Source organism: Phallusia mammillata, chromosome 2 (genome assembly GCF_965637545.1).
Source record: "Phallusia mammillata chromosome 2, kaPhaMamm4.hap1.1, whole genome shotgun sequence".
NCBI classification, from domain to species: Eukaryota; Metazoa; Chordata; class Ascidiacea; order Phlebobranchia; family Ascidiidae; genus Phallusia; species Phallusia mammillata.
This window is the reverse complement of record NC_137253.1, coordinates 14,762,972-14,778,340: the sequence shown is the minus strand read 5'-3', so window position 1 is coordinate 14,778,340 and position 15,369 is coordinate 14,762,972. Positions and strand designations below refer to the sequence as shown.

The following is a 15,369-nucleotide window of genomic DNA, read 5'->3' as shown; positions in this document are numbered from 1 at the left end:
CACGTAAAATCAAATAGGTACCGGTAGGTTTAAAACATAGATACTATAAGGTTTAAATTATATAAATTCCATTTTGCATACTTTGTAAAAATATGAGTTAAAATTACGTAAACCGCGAATAGCGTTATTGTTACATACGTTTTGTTCAACTTCTAAAATATTGTAAAAAATTATGACTTCTATTCGACTTGTGGAAGGTGATTTCCCACCTGAAAAAATGCAGTCGTGCAAAACGTTTGAACCGGAAGCTGCACAGTTGCTATGATGACAGCCATATTTGCAAGAAAAATAGAACTCTGCAACGGTGCAGACATTACAAAACTTCCCGTTGATGCGATTGTAAATGCAGCTAACGAATCTCTTCTTGGTGGCGGCGGAGTAGATGGAGCCATTCACAGGGCCGCCGGGCCAGAATTACTTGCGGAATGTAGAAAACTGAAGGGTTGCAAAACCGGGAACGCAAAAATAACTAAAGGGTACAAACTTCCTGCAAAACATGTTATTCACACAGTTGGACCAATTGGTGAAAATTCTGAAAAACTTTTTAGCTGTTATAGAACCAGTTTGGATTTGTTGAAAAAACACAAGTTGAGATCAATTGCCTTTCCATGTATATCAACGGGAATTTATGGATATCCAAATGATAAAGCAGCAAAAGTGGCTATGTCAGCAATATTGGGTTGGTTGAAAAACAATTCAAAATGTGTTGATAAAATAGTTTTGTGCCTTTTTATGCCAAAGGACCAGCAAATATACCACAGCTTGTACAATGAGCTTGCCAAACAACCAGATTCAGATGGGACATCGGTTGATCCAGAAGATCATTTACAAAAGCCGCCAAAAACAGACAAAAAATTAGAAGATAGGGTGAAAAAAGAAAGATTCTCTGATACAGAGAAACCTTTGCAAGCAGAACCTAACATTTCTGTTGCAGTACAAGAGGCACCAATCAACAACAAAGCTGAAATTCAGGAGGAACAAAGCACTGATATGTCTCAAGATATTGATGTTCCAGATACAGGAGCAACTCAGAAGACAACCAGTGAAAGAATTGTTGAATCGCCAGATATGGTTATGAACTTTGATGTCGAAACATCAAAAAATGAAGAAAAAGCAGTGCAAGATAATGATACGAAAATGGAAACCATTGAGATGGAGCAAAATGCAAATGGTACAGGAAAGGATTTAACTTCTAATGAACAGATTCAAAGAACCAGTTCCCCAGATGACATGGATGTGAATGAAAAATCTGCATGATATTTATGTACATTAAAAGATACATGAAACAATTTTTACATGCTTCAAACGTTTTTCCGTGTTTTTTTATCAGTTAAACCTAATTACCTTTTGTGATTTAATTTACACTTGCACATAGTTGAAAACAAAATTATTGTTTTGTTGTGGAAGGCATGCTCTGTTTTTGTTCATTTTTGCAACATGAATTTTTATCCAATGAAATACAAAGTTCCCATTCGTTTTGTTCTTTTTTTTATGCAATCTGTTATTTTGGGATAATTTGTTTCATATCAATATGCGAAACTAATTTTTTGACAGAAGTCTCATGTTGTTTGAAAAAATAAAAAGCTTTTATAAAGCAATACAATTCTATAGGCCAGTTAATAACTGAAAACAAATTTTATCAACATTTATTTTCAAATGTGGGATACTTTTCTTCTTTAAATTAACAAATACAGTATATGTGTAGTCAGGGTTTTTTTAAGGTTTGGTTTGGGTGACCGCTAAGTAGTTTTAAGAGACCGCAAGTGTTTCATTTAAATACCAAAAACTGTAGTTGTAGTTGCAAGTCCAAATTTTGGGAAACCTCTGGAGAAATTTGACAAAACACTGTGTGTAGTAATGTACATTGCAAATTTGCAATTATTATTATTATTCCGGAAGAATAAACCTGATTTCGTTTGTGCTAACAGTACAGTATTAGCATGCATTTACAATTTTACAAACCTAGGTCGCTTGAGCATTTTTTTGTGTCGGTAATACAAGTAAACACGTAAATTTTACTTCAATTGAGGTTGACACGCAATAACACAAACTTTAGCCGAAGGTAAACAGATCAAAAATAGGCGAGTCAGTGCGGAGAGCAGGAAATTGAATGCCTTTTATCTTTTTGACGTTGATATTTTTGTTTGCTGTAAGTGCAAGTTAGGTGAGTATGGGCCACATAATAATAACTACGAGGTAATTTTACTGTATAATACTGTCACATGCAAAACATATGAACTAGTAGGAATGGCAAAAAAATACAGCATGCTGAGTAACACAGGTAACTTCAAGCGTTAAATCGGACATGGATCAATGATTTTGAGACAAGAACTATTGTGATTGCTTCGCGCCGCGGGCTGGTAACGTTTTGTAATAGCTAGGTTTATGTGGACATTTTCAGGTCCAGTAACCTAAAGGATGAAATATGCGTTTGTGTATGACCAAATGCTTTTGCAACACTAGGTAAAAAGTTTATTGAGATCTGAAAAATGACAGGTTGTGTTGTTCTTAGTGATAAGTAATAAGTATAATATAACATCGGCTATTTGCTGTCATGAAAATTTAGACAAAAACGGTGTCACATAAGTAAAGAATCCATAAACGTAAATTAAAAACATTGTTGTGGCAGTAAGTTTTTTCTGTTACAACGAAACGAGAATGAAATGTTATTATTATGACGTCTGGTTCTGCACTACCTCGTTGACTCACCTGAGTGACGTCGTCGCTATTCGTTATCTCCACTGTAACAGTTGCTATGGTAAAGGGACTTTGGTGGTTAAAAGGGGGCAAGTGCCACGAATGTCAATTAATAAAAGTGCACATAGTCGCTTCCTCTAAGCGTCCGGAGACAGGTTTGGTTAATAACGTGACCACGGTAACGGCACGCCTTTGTGATATACTTTCTCTTTTTTCTAATGAGCATCCATACAGAAACTTACACGCATATCGACAGGAAGGATTTATAAACAAGAGGTATGATGGTAAGAGAATTTTTCAGGTAAGGATTATGAAGTAGCCTAATATGAGTTGTTTGTGTGTTTGGTTAGTGTTCTGCAATTGGTTTCCTCAAAAATCGTGACAAGCTTATAATTTTAGAAATAGATAGCAACAAATACGCCTAGACAGAAAAATAGGTAACGATTTATTTTAAAAACACCTTTTTTGAGAATGGTAAGACTTGTCATAGAGCTAGTTCGGATCGTTTAAACATAGAAAAAACCAAATAGTATTTCTTAAAACTCACAAAAGCAACGTCTGTATACTTTCGTTTCGTTATAGACAGCATAGGAAAAAATTATATAGTAGCCGAAAACACTTTGTGCGAAATGGATGGCCCGTCAATGGCAAAGCCGTATGATGTTGAAGCCATTTTTCCAGAGCCGAACCTGAACGAAACTGAATTGTTCAAAGAGACAGTCATTACAGATGAAAATGTCGGCGATGGCGTAAATCATCCAAAACGGCACAGTAAGAACGGGGCCTTCGATATAGTGGACGAAGCCAACTCTTACACCCACCCAGCTTTACATCCTGAACTAGTTGCTTTTCACAATGTCACTGAAACTGATTTTGCGATAAGAGCCGACCAACTTTCTAGCAAGGTGTTGCAGAATGTTTTTCCTGGAGAACCTGAACTAGGAACGCCGTTGTTAGGCGATTTCATGAAAAATGGCGACGAAGTTCGTGGTAAGCACTTATCTTATCCTATTTACGACAACATTTATAAACTAAAATTTAACTACACATTTTTTCCGTTCCTTTGGACATTTTCTAACTAAAGAGCAATGTCACGTTTTTGAAAATCCCTGTTATGATCCGGAACCCACTAGTCCAGTAGTTCTCAAACTGTCCGTCGTTTCAATCTTCCAATTGGAAGGAACTGTGCGTCGCAGAATAGTTCCGTTTCGTGGCTTTTTGTTGTTGTATCAATAAACACAGCTTTAATAATAAGTTTCCTCATTAACGTTTATTTGCTAGTGCGTCGCAAGTCCAGAAAAGTTTTCCAGGGGCGTCGCAACAAAAAAAGTTTGAGAAACACTGTACTAGTCGTTTGGAAAACCAATGGATGTCAGTGGCCGGTGTTAAGAACGCAGTGTTTGTTTCAGAGTTGCTCATCATGACTGATTCAACCCAAGATTGTTTCAGTTCTTATTATAAAAAAATCTACATACAAAACAATAAAATGTTAACAACCTAAACTGACACAAGATGTAATTGATACAAATCATCTACCCGGTGATCTGTATTATCCAAAAGTGTTATTTTTGTATTCTAAAATTTGTGCATTACGTGAGGCGCCAATAAGAAAAACTTTTTGTTATAGTTGGTAGATCATAAAACTTTTGGAACTCAAAAGGATCTGCTTCAAAGCAGAGTAATAACTATCCTGTTTTTTGGGCAGATTTACCGCGAAACCGTAAATTATCGTCTTCATCCTACTCATCAACATCATCATCGTCATCTTCTAGTTCACTTTCGAGTGTCACAAAATCTGTTGCCTCCTTGGAGCTTCAAGAAATTGACAAAAAAGTTCATTTTCAATCCATTGCGGTGAAGGAGGTAGAAGTGGCACACGGCGAGGACGATGAAGAATATTTATCAATGAAAGCTCTCTCAGAGGTCGTGGGGCCCAAAATTATGAAGAAAGTTCGAACAAGTTTAACAGGCCACCGAAGGTCGTCTAGCATTGGAAGTCGTACCCTCACCATCAACAGAAAATCGTTAAGCCGTAAGTGTTTGATTCTGTGTCAATTCAAAACAACTCGTTTAAATTTGAACTATTTGCGAAATTTGCGAAGCTAAATAAACGCATGGAGAGAAATATTTTGAAGTGGGAGTTGTAAAGCAACCTTTGTCGGATTGCCTTGCTGCATCAATAGTAATGCAGTGTATGATGAATGGTGACTTCATACGTAACGTAGTGTTCTGACTAACGCATACATATCATATTTCAGCTGACGCATACACGTATAAAGTTTTTTCAAATTTTTTTGTGGTCATACCTGCATTGCTTGGGTTACCTCTAACAACAATGATAGCACAACTATACGGGTCATATGTCCTCTTTCAAGAGCGCGTCCTTCTTTTATTGAAATATATTTTCCTTGAAATTAACACTTGAAAGGGTCTACAAATACTCCTTTAATTTCTACCTGTTTCATAAAAAAAAAAACGCTTGAGAGATAATAGAACCGTAAGACTTTTAACACTGTCAGCATGTGGTCTGAAACACATACTGTAGGAACGATAACTTTATCACTTGTCTTCCTGGTAGAGAATAACAACAAGGCAATCCTAAGTAACAATATTGCGTGATCAATCGTTTTGGTTGAATTTTTCTTGTATTTTGCTTCAGCCACTTTGCGCATCGCTCAAGTTGCGATACCAAGTCCGGCGGTGGAATGGGAACAAAAACAGAAGCTGAAGAAAAAACGACAACTTAATCGAAGTCAGATAAAGGCTGGATGGAGAGTGCGAAAGGCTTTGGCAAGTCTGACACCGTACGTACATGCATTTTGTAAACAATCATTGAATCAAGTCGCATCTATGCAGTGCTTTGATGTTTCAAAGCAGTGGAAATAATAAGCTCAGTTCACTAATTGGGTCAACTACAATTACCAATTAACATTGCACATATGTTTAGTAACTTTGGAATTTTCATACTAAAACTAATGCAACGTGGCTTGATTAAGGTGTGATTTTATGGTTGATGACGTATAGTTTTATCAAAACGTTTTCTCAATCGTACTTCGCTTGTAAATATAATTATTTTACCTTTTCCGTAATTTAACTATTGAAGTAAATGTCAATACCACGAGATGGTTGGACAATATTGACGTGGTTGTCTGCCAGACAATGTCTGGTCATTTTAGTAACCTTACTTGTGTTAATAACAGCTTCTTTTGTGTTCACATTAACATTTCAGTGAAGTTAATCATATCTTATCTGAACAATAAAATTCACTGCACCATTGTTTTTCGATGCAACTTACCTACAATTGTACGCTTCAAATTAAGTTTCTAGTTATTACCCATATTTTTGTTTACCACAGTCCCCAGTCTGCGAACACGTACTATCTTGACCTGGTGAAAAAGGGAGATCTGAAGGAATTGCAGGGACTATTTAGTATCAGCAGAGTTGACCCGACTATCATGTTTTATCCAGACTGTACGGACGAACACAATCGTTCAGCTTTGCGAATTGCTATTGAAAATCGGAACGCCAAAGTATGCGAGGTGCTTCTAAATAACAACGTAAGTGTAAAGCGCAACCTAATCTCGTAAATTTAAAACAGTGAACTCTGATCAACAATTGTGCTTTCAAAAGTTTTATTGAAATGCTGTTATTGTGTAGAACTTATATCTGTACTCTTTGCGAAAAACGAACATAAATGTTACACGGTTGACATGGTTTCATGGTCTTTACAATCCTTTTTTTAGTATCCAAATAATCACTTTGTAAATGCTGTACGGAAACTTATGATAATGTATAAGAAATTGATTGTTTTCCCCGATGCGTTTATTGATTAAGTTGCTCACACCGATGCAAAATTGTCAGTGAAACGTTGTTTTCAAAAACTTCAATAACTGAAGCAAACTAGCTTTCGCGTGCTCTACTTTCTCGAAACCGAGACAAAACCGGTAACGCGTTACCCTAATTCAGTGGTTCTTAACCTTTTTTCCTTGCTGCACCCCTTTCAAATCACTAACCAATTTTCGCACCCCCTTTCAAATCACTAACCAATTTTCGCTCCCCCTTCTGTAATTGCTTAAATAGAATAGACCTAACCAACCTTAATGATTCAGCATCCCCGCACCCCCTAGGAACAGTTCTCGCACCCCTTGGGGGTGCGTGCACCCCAGGTTAAGAACCCCTGCCCTAATTGATCTATCTTTATTGTTATTTTTAGGTCCTTATTAGAGATTCGCTTTTTCACGCCATTCAACGAGACTTTGTGCCTGGGGTCGAAGCCATTGTTCGCAAAAATAAATGTTTGGAATCCGAAATTATTGGAGAGAACGCTTACTTCCCTGTGGGCATCACTCCCATGATATTCGCTGCTTACTGCAACAACTTTCAAGTACTCAAAATTCTTTACGACAATGGTCACAAGCTACCAGTAAGTAAGCGGAACCGAAAGTACAAGACCTAAACCCGATTTTGGTTTAAATTACAGCTCGAAAAGAAAGCAAAAAGTTTTTGCGCCACAAATGCATGTGACCTATAGCGTTAAGTCAAAAACGAATTCAAACCTAAATATTAAATATTACAGTAAACCTCAGTAATTCAGATTGTTTTTAACAAAACGCTTAGATTACAGACAAAACTTGTTTTTTAATCATTCGAATCCACTCTACAATAGGGTTGCCATATTTTTTGATACACAATCCCTGACAAAATTTATCTCAGTTGCGTTAACCCAGTGGTTCTCAAACTTTTTCGTTATTTTCTCTAAACGGTCCCTTTGCCATTTATTTCGAGGGCTTGCGGTCCTTGAGCCTGGAGTGTATTTCAGAAAAACGAAAGTTAATTGCAGGATTTTAGCTAGTTACGCGAAATTCTGCAAAACAATGATCCAAATCTGACATTAAAACATTTAACGTTAAACATTACAATTTGTGCGCGAACAATTGCATTTTTGTTAATTGTCATGCAATAAAGCCTATTGTTTAGCAATGGAGACGGTCGATTCTCATATTCACTTTGATTTAAACTTATTCATTTGCACAAACTGACGCCAAATAAGAATATATTTGCGGTCCCCGCAAAATTGCCTCACGGAGCCCTAAAGGACCGCGGACCCCAGTTTGAGAACCGCCGCATTAACCTTTTTGCGATCCAATTAAATACTTGTATTCCGGAATAAATTTAGAATATTCGGAAGTCACACGGACAGCGACACTACAAAACGTTCGATACGATACTCTGATCCTTGTCATTTTACTTTCTGCGTAGGCTTCTCTGTTTAGTTAAGTTTATAAGGCTAAACTCACTACTCTCACTATCCTTGAAACAATAAGCACATATATCAGGTCGCCAACCTTTACCACTCTAAAAACCATTCAGACCAATATCAAATTTTCACACAAAAAAATCCCTGGGAGCCGAGAAGGCCTTTTTAAATTTGAAATACAATGTAAAAACGTTTTTATATCTAACGAAATTCAACTTTTTGTTGTTAGTTGGTTCCTTGTATACTATAGGTGCACAGTTAAAGCAAATGAAATTCCCCACGTCCCCACGTTACCATCGAACGCTGTGTTTTCTTGAGACGCGGATTTTTATTTGTGCATTTAACGCGTATTGTTAGACGCCGCCAGTTTACCTCTTTACGTTCATGGTTTAAACGCGGTTGTAGCCAACTACCAGAGAAATTTTCTCCGTTGGTGCACTTATTTCTTAGTATATCTATATTTTTTCTTAAATTCCTGACTTTTAAGAACATTTTAACATTTCTCCCTGACGCAAATTTAAACCATGAATTCCCTGACATGTCAGGGAAAATCCTGACGTATGGCAACCCTACTCTACAACGGCCAATTAGTTCACCACATAACCTTGTAGATTATAGTTACGTGGTAATGTATACAACAGTGGTTCTCAAACTTTTTTGACCGCGACCCAAATCTGAGCTTTATGAACATCTTGCGACCCAAGCGTCAAACAACAAAAATGTATTTTTTATTTTTGGATGAATAGTTATCATCCTTAAACGCTAACTGTTACTTTCCAAGTTCAGTTTCATATGATTAACCTCCTATCATTCCCCATGCTAACGTGTTACAATCGCCGTGTACGTAATAGAAAATTGGAAGGCTATTGTCTGTATGTTATAATGATTGGTTCATTTTGCTGTATAGTGTTGTCGAGTGAGGTGCTATCAAAACTCTCAGAAAACCACTTACTTATGCTGCAATACTCCAAGGTTACTAAGATAAAGCCACATAAAATGCCTATGATACAATAATTCAGTCATTACTGAGAATTGAAAATACTTGAAAATTGAAATGTAAAAAGTTCGTTCGGGCAGAATTGAATCACCACAGCGCGACCCATTTTGTGACCCTGCGCGACCCATGTTTGGGTCGCGACCCATACTTTGAGAACCACTGGTATACAAGAACAGTTGGCTTTTTGTTGCATTGCATTGTGCTCAATTGTTTATGACAACATATTGTGGCCGTATGCAATCAGTTGAATAACCGCCATTGTTGCAGCGCGTATGACGTAACAGTCTTCTGGTTTGTCACCCCCGCACGTTATTTAAGTTGTAAAAATTTGTCTACATAAATCGTATCGAAAAATTCGTTTATTTAATTATTTCATTTTTTGGGGGAAGGTAATGATAGCAATTAAAGGTGATTTAACCCATCAACCACCGTCTTGATAACTCAGGTGTGAAACAAACCACTTCGGATAAACCGGGTCTTGACTTGGTCTAATCCGGATAATTTTGTCGATTAACCCGGATTTACCGAGGTCTACTTTGTTTCATAAAACTTCCGAACATTTTTGAGCAGAAAAAACTGCTTTAAGTGAAAAGGTAATGAAAAGGTTTGCATTTTTACTGTGGTATGTTTCTTTGTTTTGTAGAAAGCTGTTGATTGGTCGGAAGGCATCCGTCATGCTTGGGAATCAGCCAATCAGAGACGAATGTTGTGCAAGGCTAGAAGCAGCCCGGCGTACATAACCTTGTGGTCCAATGTAACGAAACTTTTTTCTTAGCACAAATTTAATTCAAGCTTGAAAAAGTGAAGAAAATTGTGTGTTTATTATGCCTGATGCTCCCCCCCCCCCCCAAAAAAAATTAGGATAGGGGGACCCCTATGCACCCCCCTCCAATATTTTGAATGTTAGTTTTTTTTAAAAAAAAAGAAAAACGTGTATCTTTTATGAAATATCTCACAGACCCATCGTATCTTTATTCTTGTTCATCTTCGGTTTCACCACCAAGGTTTTCCTCTATTTGGGACGTACCAGATGGGCGTGCTTTGCAAAGCCGTATTATTTTATCACCGGTTACAAACATAGGCGGTTGTTTGCGGATAATCCTTGAATTCGTGTTTAGTCGTGTCTGTGATATAACTGGTGGTGGTGTAACTTGTTGTGGGTACTTTCAAAAAAGTAAATTAACTAGGTAAACTCGTTTGAAAAGCACTGCGTATTGTGACTTCACTACGTTTTAAACAATTGATAAGACGTCATCATATTCTAAAAGTAAAAAAAAGTCTTCCCCGATATTTGTAATGTATTTGCGCCCCTGCTATAACTACGTTGCTTGCAGTGCTCGTAGCAGTAACGTTAAGCCTACAGATACACAGTTTGAGGCTTAAATTTTAAGCACATAATTCGGTAATTCGGTCAAAAAACATGCTATTCGTAACAGGTGTATCGCGAGGATACCATGATGTACTGCATCAATCGCATACGGGAGGTTCGCAAGAATGCTGGGCTCGAAGAAGAATACAGTGAGTTTTACGAACAACTGGAGGAGAATGTGGAGGATTTCATGTGTGCATTGCTTGATCAGGTAACCCCTCGAAGACTTTTTTGTTGACAAAGGTACATACTAAAATTTTAACGATTACCCACCGCGAAGTAACTTGCAACGTCACGGAGGGCAAATAAATTTATTATAATCTGTTTAGATTAATATATATTCGTTTATTTTATTTTGATAGTCTGACTATTTTAGAAAACCACAATCGCTTCACTATTGCCAGGTATACAGTACACTACAGGTCCCTTTTTTAACTAACGACCGCCAGTGTGTCCACTTGCACATAAAATGTTGCATGTTTTACCTCAACAAACATATATCGAGCAAAAGAGTTTCTATCAGTTCACGGCAGCCAGTACGTAAACTTAAATGTACATCTCCCCAGCGGCAGGTTGTACATAACTGCTGATCAATTTGTTGAAATGTTTTCTGTCTCTTTCAATAACAACGAAACTACTACATGAAATATATTGTCCTGACATGTGCTTTTCTTGGTTTAATTTCAGATTCGCTCGTCAGGTGAACTGGCAATGCTTTTCAAATACGATTTCGAGAGTTTTAAAGACACCCGATCGGCATTGAAAGCGTTTGCTGAATCACAAGTTGACCGAGAAAAAGTGGAGGCTCGTTTGGAATTATTGGAAATCGCCAGCGAAGAAAAGCTGGTAAAGTTTGTGACCCATTACAACTCCCAGGTAAAATACTATATGCTTTCAATTAAACAAATTTTAGGTTGTAAAGGTTTTACTTTAAAAACATTTGAGTGTTGAGAATAATTGACATGTGAACCAATGTAGTGAAATTATTTCGTCGTATTCAATAATAATTTTATTGTGACGCCATTTAACAAAAAGCTGTTGTAAAAAATGTTTCTATTAGACAAGAACATTCGTTTTTTTGCAGCTATCACTTACATACATGAGATACAGATTTATTCCGTTCCTCCGTCACGCAAACGCATTCAAACGCACAATACTTCGGTTCTTGGTCGGCTTCTTTTTTCCGATTTTCTCGATTCTGTACATTGTTGCACCAAACAGCTCTGTCGGAAGTAAGTAAAAAATGTACATATCATTCCATTTTTTCGTCGCCAAAAAATTCATGTGAAGTTTTGCGAATTGTTTCATACAGGCTTTTTGACCCTGCCCACGGTTTCATTTCATTGTCACATGATGTCCGACATTTTCTTTCTCCTCCTCATTTTCCTCAATGTGGTCACGAAGGATGCGTCGAACGAGTATCGTGGTTAGCAAACGGTTTTTGTGCAATCGTTGCAAGCATTTTTATCCATCATTTTCTTGTATTCACCGATGAACACAAAAAATTATTTGTTTTGGGCAATTCAAACGACTTTCAATAAAAACTACACATGTTTGGTTAGATCAGGTATGTGCAACCCGCGGCCCGCGGGCCACAATCCGGCCCGTCAAGCCGTTTAGTGTGGCCCTCAACAACACTCTGATTCAGAGCAAGTAAAAATGCGCAATTTAGCAAAAAATCCCCGATAGTGTTCAGTAAATCTCCTAAGTTGCTATACGTAACAAGAATAATGTTACGTATAGCATGGAACTTAATTCACCCATGGAACTAAATTCACCCAGACCTATGGTCTTCTATTCGCACTAGGTGCTTGTTGCGTATCTATGCCGAATGTGACGTGATATACCTCTTTGTCTAGTAAACTATTACTTTGTTGTGAAAGGCAGTGTTGCGACGAAACTTACGGTACTTGCACCTAACATTTTCAAGTTGATTTTAAACGAAAAATAAAACAAAACGCAGGGGTGTGGAAATAATACCGACATGATATTATAATGCAACTCGCACCAACAGTAGGGTAAAAAACGTGTAAATACGGTACATGAAAAACATTGTGTGGCCCTCGCTTGATGTACAAAATTGGTTATGTGGCCCACCGACGAAAAAGGTTGCACACCCCTGGGTTAGATCTTTTGAAATTCTGCAAAATTATATTTAAAGCCTTTGTTACTCAGGTGCGCCACCAACTGCTATCGAATGGTTAGTTGTGTGTTGGATTGCCGGCAAGTGGTGGCAGGAAATTGAAGAATGCTTTACGCGCGGCCCAAAAAAGTACTTTTCCGACTGGTGGAATTACAGCGATATGTTTCAGTTGTCACTCTTTACCGTTTCGATTATTTTGAGGTGAGACAACATTACAAAACCCTAAAATATTTGACATTTGACTTCCGAAATGTAATAATACAATGAAGACATGTTTGCACTTGTTTATAAAGCAGGTTATGCAATCAGTTTATAACTACATAATGCTAAGATTTATAAATATATTCAGCACTGTAAAGAATGATAACAATCTAATTACGTTTTACCATGTCATAGAATTGTAGATTACGGCATGTACGGACAATCACCTGATCAACGCATACCTCGAGGACAATGGAGCAATGTGGAACCAAAACTTCTGTCAGAGGCTTTTCTAGCTTGGGCTTACGTCTTTGTCTTTTTGCGAATCTTGAGTTTGACAAGAGTTGACCGCGTCCTTGGTCCACTGCAAGTGTCACTGGCTCGCATGATGACCAACATTCTTCAGTTTCTTTGCATTTTTAGCTTGGTGATATTTTCTTTTGGTCTCGGTCTCAGTGAGTTGTACTGGTATTACGGTACACCAGACGGGAAGCTCCTCAACTGCAAAATTGCAAACGGGACTTTGACGCCCAACTCGACTTGTGTTCCTCTCTCTGCCGACTTTACACGAGTCGAGCTGTCGCTGCAAAGTCTCTTTTGGGCAATTTTTGGTCAGATGGACGTGACCAAACTCTCACTTGCTGGAAAGCACCAAGTTACAGAGTTTGTTGCACACTCTCTCATAATGGTTTATCACGTGATTGCTATCATTGTGCTGATTAATATGCTCATTGCAATGATGGCGCGGACCTACGAAGAGATCAGTAGCAACGAGTTGAACGAATGGAAGTTTCATCGCACGGCAATGTGGATCCGCTTTATCCGCCGCGAGGTGATTTGTCCACCACCAATGAATCTTATCCCAAACCCGGTCCGCATCCTAGAGCACCTGCGCCGCTTTTATCAATTCCTACGTCCACGTTGCTGCGAAAAAGAAACGTCCACCGAAACAGCGGAACCGATGGTGCCATTAAAAAAAATTCCGAAGTCTAGTAGTGACCCTTCAAGACTAAATGTCCACAACAACGTCCAGCGTAACGACAGCGCCGTGCACGTACGTAAAAGGCCAGCGAGTATGCTAATGACGGTTCGTGACGTCATTACGAGTGATCTCAGAAAGCAGAAGTCAAAAAGGCTGATGAAGACTTTGGTGAACCGCTACAAACAACGAATCTTTTTTATGAAGCTTGACGACGGCGGCGGTATTCAGCCTGTGCCAAACAGAAATGATTTTTTTACTTAACTATACTACAAATCACGGGTCGGCAACCGCTGGCACGCGTGCTGGGTGGTTTTTCATGGCATGCCATCCGATTTGCGTGTTTATATGGAAGTAATAATTTAATTTAACCTGTTACACTGCTTGTTCATAGTTTTTATCATGCCATTGTCTTAAAATTCAGCCTTACATGTACAAAAAACTCGGCTTCCTCTTTATAATTGATATCTGCTGACACGAACCACTATTGTTTAGAACAGTGGTTCCCAACCGGTGCCGGTCCGCGAATTATCTCACTTTATGCCAAGCTACTTTTTAAAATAGAATGACAAGTAGGCCTATTGCAAAGTTGTTGGTACCTGCAAAACTTATTTTATGCCTGGCTGTAAAACTGGGGTAGCTCTCCATCGTTGATACCCGCAAATTGTTTAATGAAGCTTTTGTGACGTTTATAATTGTTTTGTCATGAACTGTATCTAGCATTCTACAATTTTTTGTAAAACGAAGTTATTTTTCGCTTTTGAGATAGCATTGATTTTGTATGTAAATGGATTGGCGTTTTGTGGTTTGAGTTGACTTGATTGCCGTTTGGTTGTAATTTGACGCCCTAAATACATCTGCTATGACTAAATCTTGCATTATGTTGAGCAACGACAACTTTGGTGAACAAAAAGCTTACAAATATATGTTGCATTCACTACGATCTTTCGTTGCCGGTCCGTGGATTTTTTTTACATTTTTACCGGTCCCACAGTGTAGAAAGGTTGGGAACCACTGGTTTAGAAAACGTTGGCATGCTAGGTCATTAACACATGGAAACAAAAAGTAAATTGGCACGCTTCGCCTAAAAGGTTGCCGACCCCTGCTATACATGGTTGTGTTTCTTGTTTTAATATTTATTGTGAAAAACGTTGCCAGGTTATTACAAGCGACATTTATTTGCATATGTTACCCTCCATGTCGCTGTGTGCATATTTTTATCACACCACTGTATTTTGTCGAGGTGTACGTCAACTTTCGAATTTTACTGTTAAATAAAGATGTGACGAATATGGTAAGCGTGATTGTGTCATAACGTCCGCTCCTAAAATGAAGTTTATTGTGCGCGGGCTAGTGTTTGTCGTTCAGCAACAGCCCTTTGTAGCATTGTTGTGTTTCCTCGCGGGGTGTAGGAGGTCCAGGGCGACCATTGTAACAATGCTCTGTTTTTTTGCATGGAGCTAATTTATAAAAATAAGGCATTAGTTCAGTTTTCAAGCATATGGTGTTTAATAGTTTCATTATACATCATTTCGATTGGCGATCAGATAAAAAAGAAAATTCAGACAATATAGATGCATTTGATGCATTTAACGCAGTTGATTGAAGTAACTTAGATTGCCAATACGACCAACCTACAATTAAATTGTCTGATTATTTCTGTAGAAAAGTTTTGAACATGTTTGTTGTTAAAATATTGTTTTTAAGTGTGTTGGTATGCAGCACC

At 37.9% G+C, this 15,369-nt stretch overlaps 2 protein-coding genes across 2 annotated transcripts; both read left to right on the top strand.

Annotated features, from left to right (window-relative positions):
• The first annotated feature begins 205 nt into the window (after positions 1-205).
• LOC145214244 (ADP-ribose glycohydrolase MACROD2-like) lies at positions 206-1,476 on the top strand. Its single transcript, XM_080082741.1, has one exon. It carries the CDS (start codon positions 262-264, stop codon positions 1,255-1,257), a length of 996 nt encoding a protein of 331 aa, XP_079938867.1. The 5' UTR covers positions 206-261; the 3' UTR covers positions 1,258-1,476.
• Positions 1,477-3,150: 1,674 nt separating this feature from the next.
• LOC145214241 (short transient receptor potential channel 4-like) lies at positions 3,151-14,924 on the top strand. The gene is made up of 12 exons (XM_080082736.1): positions 3,151-3,687; positions 4,403-4,729; positions 5,357-5,501; positions 6,053-6,254; positions 6,911-7,120; positions 9,595-9,705; positions 10,388-10,531; positions 11,008-11,196; positions 11,405-11,552; positions 11,633-11,746; positions 12,496-12,664; positions 12,860-14,924. Exons 1-12 carry the CDS (start codon positions 3,327-3,329, stop codon positions 13,905-13,907), a joined length of 3,168 nt encoding a protein of 1,055 aa, XP_079938862.1. The 5' UTR covers positions 3,151-3,326; the 3' UTR covers positions 13,908-14,924.
• The last annotated feature ends 445 nt before the right edge of the window (positions 14,925-15,369 follow it).